Raw genomic sequence first — 13,805 nt, forward strand, 5'->3', positions numbered from 1 at the left:
GGAGGAGTCAAAGGAGAAATTATTTAGAGAGAGGTCAAGTTCCGCTAGGTGAAGGAGAGTGGTGGCAGAGGGAAACCAGTTGGATCTCGTGTCCAGAAAGAAACGGAGAGCTTTGAGGCCTTCCTGGTGGGCGATGGAGATGTATAGGGACTGGACATCCGTAGTAAAAATATGACAGGGAACCTAAAATCATTGAAAAGATCCAGAGCATGTGAAGTGTCATGGATGTAGGTAGGAAGGGACTGAACTGGGGGCATAAAACAGAATCGAGGTATGCAGATATGAGTTTAGTGGGGCAGGAACAAGCTGAAACAATGGGTCTACCTGGACAAGCGGGTTTGTGGATCTTGGGTAGGAGATAGAAATAGGAGATGTGGGGTGCAGGAACTATGAGGTTGGTGGTGGTGGATTGGAGATCCCCAGAGTCAATAAGGTTGGTGATGGTGTGGAAGACAATGGCCTGGTGTTCCTTAGTGGGATTCTTTTCAAGGGGCAAGTAGGAGGAGGTTTCTGAAAGTTGGTGCTGGGCCTCAGCAAGGTAGAGGTCAGTACACCAGACTACTACAGCACCTTCCTTATCTGCGGGTTTGATGGTGAGGTTAGGGTTGGTGTGGAGGGAGTGGAGAGCAGAGAGTTTGGAAGGAGAGGTTGGAATTGGAGAGGAATGTTGAAGTCTAGACAGTTGATGACCTGTCAGCAGTTGGCAATGAAAAGGTCCAGAGCAGGCAGAAGACCAGGGCAGGGTATCCAAGAAGAAGAAGAGGAATGAAGATGGGAGAAGAGGTCATTGGTGCAGGGTGGAGAGTCCTCACCAAAGAAATAGGCTCGGAGATGTAGGCGGTGGAAGAAGAGCTCAGTTTTGTTGCGGGCATGAAACTCACTGAGGCGTGAGCACAGGGAGACAAATGTGAGGCTCTTACTGAGGACAGGATGCTCTACCTCAGAGAGGGGAAGGTCAGACAGGATGGTGACCCCACATGGATGACAGCTGGGATTGGAGGGAGGAAGAGGGCTGATAGTGTCTGAGGGGAACCAAGGCTTGAAGTGTTCAGGTATAGTGGGGTGAGAGGAAGATGGAGCCTCTGAGGACCCAAGAGCTAGTAGTGGAACCTGAAAGAGACAGGTTTGTGGAGTGATGGTGGGAGAAGGGGAAATGGGGGTTCCAGTGGCAGTGCGTGAAGACCCAGCCTGGAGGTCAAGGTTGGAGTCACAGCTGGGAGGTTGCACAATTGGCACTTCAGAGGTGTCCAAGGTCGTTGGAACCTGCATTGATGACAGTGGAGTCTGGGTTTTGAATCTGCTCTGGATCGTTAAAGCTGTTGAGGTCAGCAGCAGGGATCGTGGTCTGGAGACATTTGGGCCTGCAGGCATTGGAGACAGCAGATTCTGTGGTCTGCGATGGGCGATTTTCCAATCCATGCAGGACATGAGAAAGTCAAAGAACCAGTGATTGAAAGCGTGGATCCGGCATCGAATAAAGTAGCATACAGGTCCATTACAGGTGGCGGAGAGAGAATCGTGGTGTTGATGAAGCGACTGGGATAGGGACACCAAGTACCTCCTCATGGCGGAAAGTGTGCCATGTAGAATGTGGTGGGAGAAGCAGTCAATTGAATGCGAGTACGATTCAATGTTGTAAAACAATTAAACATGAAAACTCCTGCAGGGGTGCGGGGTGCAGGGTGTTTTGAATACTTTTAAATCAGCACGGTATATTACCATCATACACTTGGTGTTGAGTTAGTGAGGATGGCCGGTTCTGCTTCTCCATGGCCTCTCATCAATTAACAGTCTGAGTTGGAATCCCTTGACTTTGCATTCAATAGAATCTCCATTGATTCTTCTGCTCCCAGTACAGATAACTTCTAATGTCTAAATGAGTTCTAGATTTGGATACAATATAAGTATTTCCTAGTTCTGCTGAATCTATCTAGTTAAATAATGTATGAAATTACCTAAATCCAGTCCTTTTGTTATTTCAATCAAATTGCAATGTTCTCGAATTATAAGCTCCTATTCTCTCTATACCTAATGGCAACCAAAGATCTTAAACATTTAGTATTATTAGTGCTCTTTAATTCCTTACGATGGCTTTTGCAATTGACTCTCACGCAGACGACAAGCCACGTTCGACACAACTGTTCATGATGCTCCTGGCATTGCATTTATACATTTATTAAAAAAATCACTATCAACTTATTTGAATGCATTGATGCCAACTTTTCTTCTGACCAAACAAAAGTTGATAACCTTATAAATATAGTGGATTCTAATTAATTGGGCCATCAGTTAATCAGGGGAACTGCTTATTTGGGATAACTCTTAAAGAACAAAAACAAATTGAGAAAATAGCCAGGATTCCCTTTGTTTACTTGAGAAACTATGCTGTTTAATTGGGGCAGTTGCTGCACAGTTTCTAACTAGTGTCTGTTGCGTGCACATTGTATGGCCATTAAACACTACACTGTGTTTAGAGTGAACAGTTTTTAAATAGCGTAACTTACACGTGCTTGTGTTCAAAAAGCAGTGATTTTTGTCACTGGTAGTTGGCAAACAATAAGCCGTAAGACAATTCCAAACCGTTTTGTTCACTGTGGTTTTAAGCATTCAGGCTTGGAGATGGCTGGGAGTGAAAATGAAATGATTTCACTATTTCGACAAGTTAGGAACTATGAAGAACTTGAAGACTTTGACAATCATTTTGAATGTTACAATGAAAATGAAGATTTGGAGGATGCAATCGTTGAAAGCATTATTTGAAGGCAGTCCTTTATCTACATTAGGTGTTGATTTTGTTAATTTACAGTAAATCAAAAGAACACAGCAGTGTGCACTGCATTAATTCCTCTGTCAACAACTATTAGGAACTAATACACAGTTTTATATTAATGTAGTGATGTTGGTAGTGTTGTAATTTGTTTTGTATTCTATTTAAATACATAATTTGTCACTCAGTTGAATGGTAATTTGTCTTTTTTAACTATTTCCATGAAACTCTGGTTAATTGTTGCTGCCATTTAATTGGGCCAAAATGTAGTGGCCCCAGTGTCCCAATTAACCAGAATTCACTGTATTGAGTAGATATAGAGCCAAAAAGCATTGCAAATACCACCAATTCTCAACAAAATACTGAGATATAATATACAAAATGGACAAATGGAAATTTTAGTAAATTAGATATCCTGAGACAATATCTTGATTTGTCTCAGAACAACAGGTGATTATGTATCGTGACATTGACAAAATGATATTTTGCATCTGGTTGGCAGAGTCAGATGAAATCATGTTATAAAGAGTGACACAATTGTTGTGTACATTTAAGTACAGCATTAACACAAACTGCATAATCTGATTTGGCATTAATACCACCTTTGGAAACACAGATATGCAATTGTAAACATTAATCGAATTTGCTTAGCATCTTATTTTTAGTTTGTTCCTTGCCATGGTTATTTCTTATTCTAATGCTAGCTCAAGTATGTACCAGGATGAGAAATGGATTAAAGAGCTTTAAGAGTTTAATATGAATGCAGCCTGATGGCTAAATTAAGTTGCTTCAAGAATATTTACAACTTGGAGAGAGCCCATTCTGTCTAACATGTTCAATTGGGCTTATTGCCCTCCTTTCCTCTAGTCTTCCTAATACTTCTATTTCTTTATCCCTTGTGATGACTTAACTTTTCTTTGCATGCATTATTGTTATTTGTCTCAACAACTCCTTATGGTATTGTCCCACATTTTAAGCTCGCATTCAGAATGTTAATTATATCATTATATAATGAGGCATAATATGATTAGGAAGTCAACATGGCTTTGTGAAAGGCAGGTCATGCCTTACGAGCCAGACTGAATTTTTTGAGGATGTGACTAAATACATGGATGAAGGCAGAGCAGTAGATGTAGTGTATATGGATTTCAGCAAGGAATTTGACAAGGTACTCCATGCAAGGCTTATTGAGAAAGTAAGGAGGCATGGGATCCAAGGGGAAATTGCTTTGTGATTCCAGAACTGGCTTGCCCACAGAAGGCAAAGAGTGGTTGTAGACGGGTCATACTTTGCATGGAGGTCAGTGACCAGTGGTGTACCTCAGGGATCTGTTCTGGGACCCCTACTCTTCGTAATTTTTATAAATGACCTGGATGAAGAAGTGGAGGGATGGGTTAGTAAATTTGCTGATGACACAAAGGTTGGGGGTGTTGTGGATAGTGTGGAGGGCTGTCACAGGTTACAGCGGGACATTGATAGGATTCAAAACTGGGCTGAGAAGTGGCAAATAGAGTTCAACCCAGATAAGTGTGAGGTGGTTCATTTTGGTAGGTCAAATATGATGACAGAATATAGTATTAATGGTTAGACTCTTGGCAGTGTGGAGAATCTGAGGGATCTTGGGGTCCGAGTCCATAGGATACTCAAAGCTGCTGCGCAGGTTGACTCTGTGGTTAAGAAAGCATACAGTGCATTGGTCTTCATCAATCACGGGATTGAGTTGAAGAGCTGAGAGGTACTGTTGCAGCTATATAGGACCCTGGTCAGATCCCACTTGGAGTCCTATGCTCAGTTCTGGTTGCCTCACTATAGGAAGGATATGGAAACCATAGAAAGGGTGCAGAGGAGATTTACAAGGACGTTGCCTGGATTGGGGAGCATGCCTTATGAGAATAGGTTGAGTGAACTCTGCCTATTTTCCTTGGAGCAACAGAGGATGAGAGGTGATCTGGTAGAGATGTATAAGATGATGAGAGACATTGATCGTGTGGATAGTCAGAGGCTTTTTCCCAGGGCTGAAATGGCTAGCACAAGAGGGCACAGTTTAAAGGTGCTTGGAAGTAAGTACAGAGGAGATATCAGGGGTTAAGTTGTTGTTGTTTTTTTTTAAACACAGAGAGTGGTGAGTGCGTGGAACAGGCTGCGGGCGACGGAGATGGAGGTGGATACGATAGGGTCTTTTAAGAGAGTCCTGGACAGGTATATGAAGCTCAGAAAAATAGAGGGCTATGGGTAACCCTAGGTAACTTCTCAGGTAAGGACATGTTCAGTACAGCTTTGTGGGCTGAAGGGCCTGTATTGTTGCGTAGATTTTCTATGTTTCTATATCGTGCTTTGGAATACAATATGGAAACAATCTCTCTGTTTATCAAACCTTTTAACAATCCTGAAATGCTGTCACATATCAGTCTTTATTCTAGAGTGGAACCCAATCTAACAAACAGTTCCTGACAGGTAGGAACTCACTGCTCTGATATCATTCCAGCACATTTTTCATACTTCTGTTCTAATTTTATCTATAAGTTTGCAGATGATACTACCATAGTTGGTCACATCTCAAATAACAACTTGTCGGAGTATAGGAAGGAGATAGAGCGCATAGTAACATGGTGACATGGCAACTTTTTTCTCAATGCTAGCAAAAGAAGTGGTCATTGACTTCACCAAGAGGGTAGTCTACATGCTCTGTCAACATCAACAGTGATGAGGTTGAGAGGACTGACAGCTTTAAGTTCCTAGGATTGAACATCACCCATAGCTTGTCCAGGTGTAACTACATGGTTAAAAAACCTAACTAATGCCTCAACTTCTTCAAGAGGCTAAAGAAACTTGGTTTGTCCCCTTTGACCCTCACCAATTTTTAAAAAATGAACTATATCTTATTTGGATGCATAATGGCTTTGTATGGCAACTGCTCTGAACACGATCACAACAAACTGCAGAGAACCACCCGCCAGCTTGTACTCCTTTCCTTCCCCAACTTCTTCTGGCTTCTTCCTCCTTTCTTTGCAATCCTGATGAAGGGTCTTGGCCCAAAACTTTGACTGTTTATTCCTCTCCATAGATGCTGCCTGATCTACTGGGGTCCACCAGCAGTTTGTGCTATTCTGCATTTTGTTGTTTTACTTTGTTCTATCTCAATGCATTGTGAAGATTTGATCTGTATGAACAGTATGCAAGACCAGTTTTTCACTGTATCTTGGGACATATGACAATAATAAACTGATTCCAATTGTGCTTGTATACTCTTCTTTATTTTGTTAAAGAGATTTGAATTTTCTGTAAGGTAAATACTAATCAAGCAATTTCCTTCAAGGAATAATTTCAAGGAGATGTAGGCAGAGTTGTAGAATGGACTGGCAAGTGAAACAATGCTGAGGAATGCCAACTGCTACATTTTGGTAAGCAGAATGACAACAGGTCTTTCAGAGTACACAATTTTAAAAGGGCAAAGGAACAAAATCAAGGGCTGTGATGTGCAGAGTTTGTTACAACAGGTAGGTTAAAAAAGTGGTTTAAAAACCATAGGGTACTGGGCTTTACAAATAGAGGCATAAAGTGCAAGAACAAGAGTTTCAAGATAAGCCATCATTGTTTAATGATCAGCTACAAATTGGCACCATACTTTAGTGAAGCTGTAAAGGTTTTGGATAAAGAAATTTACAACAATGACTCCAAGAATGAAAGATTTTATTACATGGATAGTCTGGGAAAACAAGCAACTAGAGAACAGTTTTTGTGAGAGAAAGTGACAGAAGATTAAGCCTGAAAGGTTGCAGAAAAGATTCAGAAGGCTGTTGCATGGACTGAAGGGCTTGAGTTATCTTCCGTTAAGATGATGGTGTGCTTTGACTGAACCCAGAATGGCCACTGCATCTAAGGTGCATTTGTTCGTCCTATACATCTCTCTCATGATTGCAAGTTGCTGCTGGATACTAAGAACAGCAAACCTTGCAGGTCCACCCCATCAGCGAGTTGCTTGACAACCATGGAGCTGGACTCATTGTTGTTTTGTTGCCTAGGCTTGTTGTGTATTGTCGTGCCCAGACAGTGCATGGTTCAATAAAAGGTGCAAGTGATTGTTTTGGTCAACTTTATTGTAATCACTAGACCCTGCTGGAGATTGATAATATAAAACGCTGCAAGTCCGGTTCAGGATAAGGGAGTCTAAAACTCAATGACACAAGTTTAAGATGAGGGAGAAAGATTTCAAGGGGATCTGAGGAGCAAGATAGTCCCACACAAAGGGTGGTGGATATATGAAACAAGCTGTCAAAAGAAGTGGTAGAGGCAGGTATCATTGCAACATTCAGAAAATGTTTCGACATATGTGGATATGAAAGATGCACCAAATGCAAGCAAATGGGATTAAGACAGATAAGCACCTTGGTCAGCATGGATGGGTTGTATAACTCTTGTGTATCCATGGAAAACCAAAGGTGGTAGTAAATGCAGATTCAATTATAGGTTTAAAAAAAAGACCAAATATTTTAGAGTAATAAATTTGCACAACTGTGGGTTAAAAGAACAGAAAAAGATTAAATTGATTTTTCTTCAGTAAATAATTTGGGCTCTATGAGCAACATTCTTTGGTACCACAACTACTCTGTGGTAGTATTTTTGTTTAAAACTTAGTGGAAGGGAGTTTTTAAACTCTTACATGAAATTTGAATTCATGTGTGTAAAACCACAGAAAATGTGAAATGACAGAATTCTCAGAATGCATTGTAGATCAATTCATAGCCTGAACTATAACATTTACAATTCTAGGACTTCAAAGTCCTTTGTAGAAGAAGATGCACAGCTGCACGCTGCTATGATTACAGAGGCTTGGTATATTTGTTGTTAATATAAAGTCTTAGAATTAGTTGTAGTTAAAAGACAGTTTAAAACATTACCTGTTCAAGACCAATTTCAACTGGATCTTTCATAATGACCCAGGTAACAGATTCAGTCAGTGGTGGTGTTGTCAAAGAACCAGGATATGTCCAGTAATCAGAACAAGATGGAATCAAACATCCAGGATCAAAATTGAAGAAATCAATTGCTGCATCCTGCAGGTACACATAATTATAAAGAAAAAAAAAATAACATTTCACATTTGATTTCTTGACTTTAAAACATTTGACTATTAGGTCAATTCTGTTGACCTGAAAAATACCTAAGAGGTTGGTGATTTTCAAGGAAAGTAACAATTTAAGTTTCTTCTTGCTATACTTAAATGACAAGGCAAAGTGGACAAAGGTCTTTTGACCTCTTTGCAGAAAATGTAGTTAAAACTCAATATGATAAACAAGTTCATCAAATGAAGGCATCACCAATTTGCAAAGCAGAATATCTTCCACTGGAAATAACGCAACAAAGAAATTTGTAGCACAGACTGTCATCAATCTACTGAATGTCTGTCAACTCTTCTTCCTTCATGAAGTGAAGCATAATATACAAACACAAATTAGTTATGGTGGAACTGTATAAAAACATTAGATAACAGCATTATGTAGAATCCTGTTCATATTACAGGAAGGCTGTGACTTTGAGAAAGATTTGCAAGGAAGTTGCTAGGTCTGAAGAACAATCATGAGGAAAGATATCTGTGCCATTGGGTATTTTTATTTGAAACAGTGGGAGATCTAATTTGAATGCATGATTTAATAGATCCCGAGAATAACTAGAAAATATTTTACATTTTATTGTAGAGGTTCCAGAGCACAGTTTTAGAGTAAAATGGCAAAGGAATCCAAAACTCTTCCTCTTAGAGTATAGGCAAACACTTTCATGTTATTGAAAAAGTTTATGGATGTGTGCTGTGCTGTAACATAACATGCAGGATTATCGACCAAGGTTTGAAAAATTGGGCTTGGCCATGGAACTCATTTTCATCTCCTAAGGCCACAATGGACAAACGACCTTCTTCCATGCTATTCTAAGATACCATTGCCCAGCAAGTATGAAATTCTAATCATATATTGTATTAATGATACAATGCAGAGTGTATTGTAAGAAGTTGCCAGATTGTCAATTTATTTGTAGTTGGTCTTCTACTACAGATGAAACACTATAGCAGATTACGCAATACTTCAACTTCAGATATGTACTGTACTAACCTCTAACCTAGAATGGGACAGAAAGTCAGATGGAATTTGGAAACGTGAGAGTTAGGGTGATTGTTAAAAGAATGGCTGAGTGTAAATGGCACAACGAGAATTCTAGGTCCAAAATCCTGAATGTGTTGCTGAAAATTATTTCTCCACAAATGGCAGCGCCACTAGTCAAGAAGTTACAATGCAGTTATAGCACTGGACGTTACATGACAATGTGGAAAGCTGCCCAAGCATAACACAATCAGAAAAAGCAGGGCAAATCCAATCTGACAATTTATTTGTCTTTTCCCTGGCCCAAGCACCAACAAACTGAGGAAGGCAGACTCAACAAGTTCTATCAAGCACAAACAACTCACCAAGAACCCTTTTATTGATACTCAAGTTTGGATTCCAACTTCATTACAGCTTTGGTATAAGTACAGAGCAGCTGAATTCTAGAGGGAAGATCAGAATAATTGCCATCGGCTTCACAGTAACACTTAAATGTGGCACAAAGGAGGAATGATAAAACAGAGGGGAATTGAGGGCAGGAGAAGCAGCTAGACTGGGATTGGTGATAGAAAAAAGATAAAGGTTATCCTGCATTAATGCTCCTACTCAATGGATGAATAAAACAGTATTAAGATTTGTTTAATACAGATTGGTAGTGTTATTTGCATCATAGAAATTGGACAAAACATTAAACTGATTCCCCCCCAAAACAATTGAACTGAATTGCTCAAGTACAGTCTTTGCTGTCCTCCAAAATCCGAATCATCCATGTTTATTCACAGAAAAATAATATTCATGAGGTAAATGAAGCAATGGAAAAAATAACATTAGACACTTTACTTACCTTATATTTAATAGCCGGTAATGCATCCACAATTTTCTGCAGCCTATCATGCCTTCTGCCAAGCTTTCAATAAAATATAATAAAAATTATATAAATCAAAACCATATATACTGTCCAAATATTTGAAATGTTGATATACACTTTCAATGTTTAGATGGTTTTCAGAAGGTTGAATTTCTTCTTCCTTCCACAGTGAATGGTAGGACATTAATGCAGTTAAAACAGAGGCATCTGGGAATTCCTTGAAAGAGTCCTCACATGTAGATAGGGTATTAAAGAGAGCTTTTGGCACATTGGCCTACATAAAACAGTGTACAAATACTGGAGTTGGGATGTTATACTGAAGCTGTACAAGCTGTAAGACCCAATTTGGAAAATGTGTTCAGTTTAGGTAACCCAAGTACAAAAAAAAATACAAGATTGAAAGAGTACAGAGGAAATTTAGCAGGACGTTGCCAGGACTTGAGGACCTGAGTTATAGGGATAAGTTGTATAGGATAGGACTTAGTACCATGGAGCTTGGGTTAATGAGGAGTGTACAAAATGATGAGGTGTATAGATGGGGTAAATACAAGCACATGTTTCCACCGAGGTTGGGTGAAACTAGAATTAGAGGCCAAGGGTTGAGGGTGAAAGGTGAAATATTTAAAGAAAACCTGAGGGGGAAGTTTTTCACTCAAAGGGTGGTGCAAGTGTGGACAAGCGACCAGCAGAAGTGGTGGATGTGGGTTCGACTGAGATATTTAAAAGAAGTTTGGAGAAGTACATAGATGGGAGGGCTATGGAAGGTTATTATCCAGGTGCAGATCGACAGGACTCAGCAGAATAATAGTCGATATGGGCTGAGGAGCCAGTTTCTGTGCTGTAATGCTCTATGACTTTATGTACAAAATTATATCCCTGGCTGAAGAAAGTAGGAAAGGGGATGGAAGCTATTTGCATTTAGAGCTTGGTGCTCATTGCAATAAAGTTCCATAGGAATTCTACACAGTGAAAATCCAATATAACCATCATTATTCTTCTTTTAACCCACAGGAACCCTAGCAAAAAGGGACTTCCATGGAGATGTGCTTGCTCCAACTGTTTGATTATGAGTGGGGTTCTTGAAGCGAGGCTGAAAGCAACTCAAGAGTGATGTTCAAATCTTCTTTTCTTCTTTCCAGAAATTATCAGTTCTCAGGATTATTGGCTGCTGCCTTCCATAGTCAAAATCTCAAGACACATATTTATGGCTGTGCCTAGATTTCCCTTCTAACTTCTCAGCACCCAGGCGACACAGAGGGCAGGAGTACATATGGGCTGTATGATTGATTACAGGTAGGTAAATCAGGGATACCTTACAACAAAGGAGTTGGTTAGTCCAGACAGCACTGAGACCAGTTGAGGGAAAAAAACCCATCATGGTTACTTAGAGACAAAACACATTACCAGTATTTTTCTGACGAAAGATTATTTAGCTGTCAATTTGGCATTTCTGTGCATAGTCACTGCCTAGTCTGCCGAGTATTTCCAGCATTTTGCAGTTTTCTTTGAAATATTGGCAACTACAGTATTCAGCCTTTTAACAATTACTGTACAGCTGATTTACCTTTAAGAATACTCCTATAACTGCAAGACCACCTTCAGATAGAATAGCTTCATCACAGTTCTTGTATTTCACTGGATTCCAGTGAACCAGATGAAGCTAAAAAAAGAAAACAAATGTGGTAATTGATAGAATTTAAAATTTTAACATATTAATGACTTAAATGAAGTATTAAAAGGAAGTTATAAGACCATAAGATATAGGAGCAGAAGTAGGCCAGTTGGCCTATCGAGTCTGCTCTGCCATTCAATCATGGGCTGATCCAATTCTTCCACTCATCCCCACTCCCCTGCCTTCTCCTCATACCCTTTGATGCCCTGGCTAATCAAAAACCTATCTATCAATCTCTGCCTTTAATTCACCCAATGACTTGGCCTCCACAGCTGCTCATGGTAACAAATTCCACAGATTTACCACCCTCTGACTGAAGTAATTTCTCTGCATTTCTGTTCTAAATGGACGTCCTTCAATCCGGAAGTCATGCCTTCTTGTCCTGGACTCCCCTAACATGGGAAATAACTTTGCCATATCTAATCTGTTCAGGCCTTTTAACGTTTGCAATGTTTCTATAAGATTCCACCCCCCCCCACCCCCCGCCTTCTTCTGAACTCCAAGGAATACAGTCCAAGAGCTGTCAGATGTTCCTCATACGGTAACCCTTTCATTCCTGGAATCATTCTCGCGAATCTTCTCTGAACCCTCTCCAATGTCAGTATATCCTTTCTAAAATAAGGAGCCCAAAACTGCACACAATACTCCAAGTGTGGTCTCACGAGTGCCTTACAGAGCCTCAACATCACATCCCTGCTCTAATATTCTATATAGCTAGAAATAAATGCCAACATTGCATTTGCTTTATTCACCACCGACTCAACCTGGAAGTTAACCCAAGTCCCTTTGCATCTCTGCATTTTGAATTCTCTCCCCATCTAAATAATAGTTTGCTTGTTTACTTCTTCCACCATAGTGCATGACCATACACTTTCCAACATTGTACTTCATCTGCTCATTCCCTAAACTAAGTCTCTCTGCAGGCTATTTCCTCAACACTACCTGCTCCTCCATCTATCTCTGTATCATCAGCGAATTTAGCCACAAATCCATTAATCCCATAGTCCAAATCATTGACATATATTGTAAAAAGCAGTGGTCCCAACACTGACCCCTGTGGAACTCCACTGATAACCGGCAGCCAGCCAGAATAGGATCCCTTTATTCCCACTCTCTGTTTTCTACTGATCAGCCAATGCTCCACCCATGCTAGTAACTGCGCCGTTAAGTGGCAGAAATAGACAACTCAATGCAAAAAAATTATCCCCTTTTCCCTCAATTTTAAACCATAAAAGCAGTTAAATGGATATATAATGCCTTCAAGTTCTGAAACAAAATTAAGTAACATCCAAGGTAGAATACATATAAACAGTGAAATCTGCACATCAGAAATACATTTTATTTGCAAAATTATTCTTGTAAAGCATCAGTAGATATAGCAGCAACTTACAAAACATGTGTAGCAAGTGGAATACAAACCACAAACGTTTTCAATCGAAATTCAACATGAAGCCACAAAAGAAGATTTTTGAACAGGTAATCAATACCTAAATATGTTTTGTGAAGTTCCTTTAAAGAGGAGTTGGAGACAAAGATTGAAAGAAAAAAAAATTACAGTGCATAGGCCTTGTGTAGCTGAAGTTGTGGTGACAGGATTGGAAAATGTGGCTGGAATCAGATTGGTGGGTGTAGCAGATTACAACGAAAGGGAAGATGGCAGTCATGGAGAATTTTTTTTAAACCAATTAAAAAAAAAGTACAGGGGACTAGGGCCCAATCTACAAAATCTCTGCACTATTTACCATTATTGCAGAATTTGCCAATGTGAGAATGACTCCAGTAATACTCAAGTCATTGCAATCAAGGATAAAGCTAATGAATTGAAATCCAATACACTATCTCAAGCAATCATTCCCTAACCATAACTGCAATATATCCCACTGAAAATCATGGCACAGTAACTAACCAAAGTTATTTTATTTTATTTTTTTTAAATACAGCATTTCCCAAATCCATCGTGTCTATAATCTAGACAGCCAACAGCCTGTGGTGCATGGGAATACCATCCCCTTCAAGGACAATTATACAGTGCCTTGAAAAAGTATTCAGCCCCCAACCCTTTGTTCCCATAAATTAGTATAACAACCAGGGATTTTGATCAAATTTAACTGAGAATTTTTATTTGTGAATCACATACTCCTTTTTTCACAGTAGAGCCCCAAAATCAGGGAAGATTGAAAAGCAAGAAAAACTAATAATTCAAAAACTCAAATGTAATCAGTTCAGAAGTATTCAACCCCCCCCCCCCCATTTACTCAATACTGAGTTGAACCTCCTCTTGCAGCTATTACACACAGTATTATATTTGGACAAGTTTATTAGCTTTGCACAACATGATGGAACAAGATTTGCCCAATAGTCCTTGCAAAATTGCTCAAGGTCTGCCATATTAGTTGGGGAGTAGCA

The 13,805-nt window shown here is 39.7% G+C and overlaps 1 protein-coding gene across 2 annotated transcripts in view; it reads right to left on the minus strand.

Moving 5' to 3' along the window:
- Positions 1-13,805, minus strand: part of ca5a (carbonic anhydrase Va) — a 79,843-nt gene that overhangs the window by 9,438 nt on the left and 56,600 nt on the right. For both annotated transcript variants that reach the window (XM_072279736.1, XM_072279735.1), the window contains exons 5-7: positions 11,292-11,387; positions 9,704-9,766; positions 7,666-7,821 (exon numbers count right to left, since the gene is read on the minus strand). In XM_072279736.1, the coding sequence (XP_072135837.1) occupies positions 7,666-7,821; positions 9,704-9,766; positions 11,292-11,387 (315 nt within the window). The remainder of the gene's footprint in view (positions 1-7,665; positions 7,822-9,703; positions 9,767-11,291; positions 11,388-13,805) is intronic.

Source organism: Mobula birostris, chromosome 15 (assembly GCF_030028105.1).
Source record: "Mobula birostris isolate sMobBir1 chromosome 15, sMobBir1.hap1, whole genome shotgun sequence".
In the NCBI taxonomy this organism is placed as follows: domain Eukaryota; kingdom Metazoa; phylum Chordata; class Chondrichthyes; order Myliobatiformes; family Myliobatidae; genus Mobula; species Mobula birostris.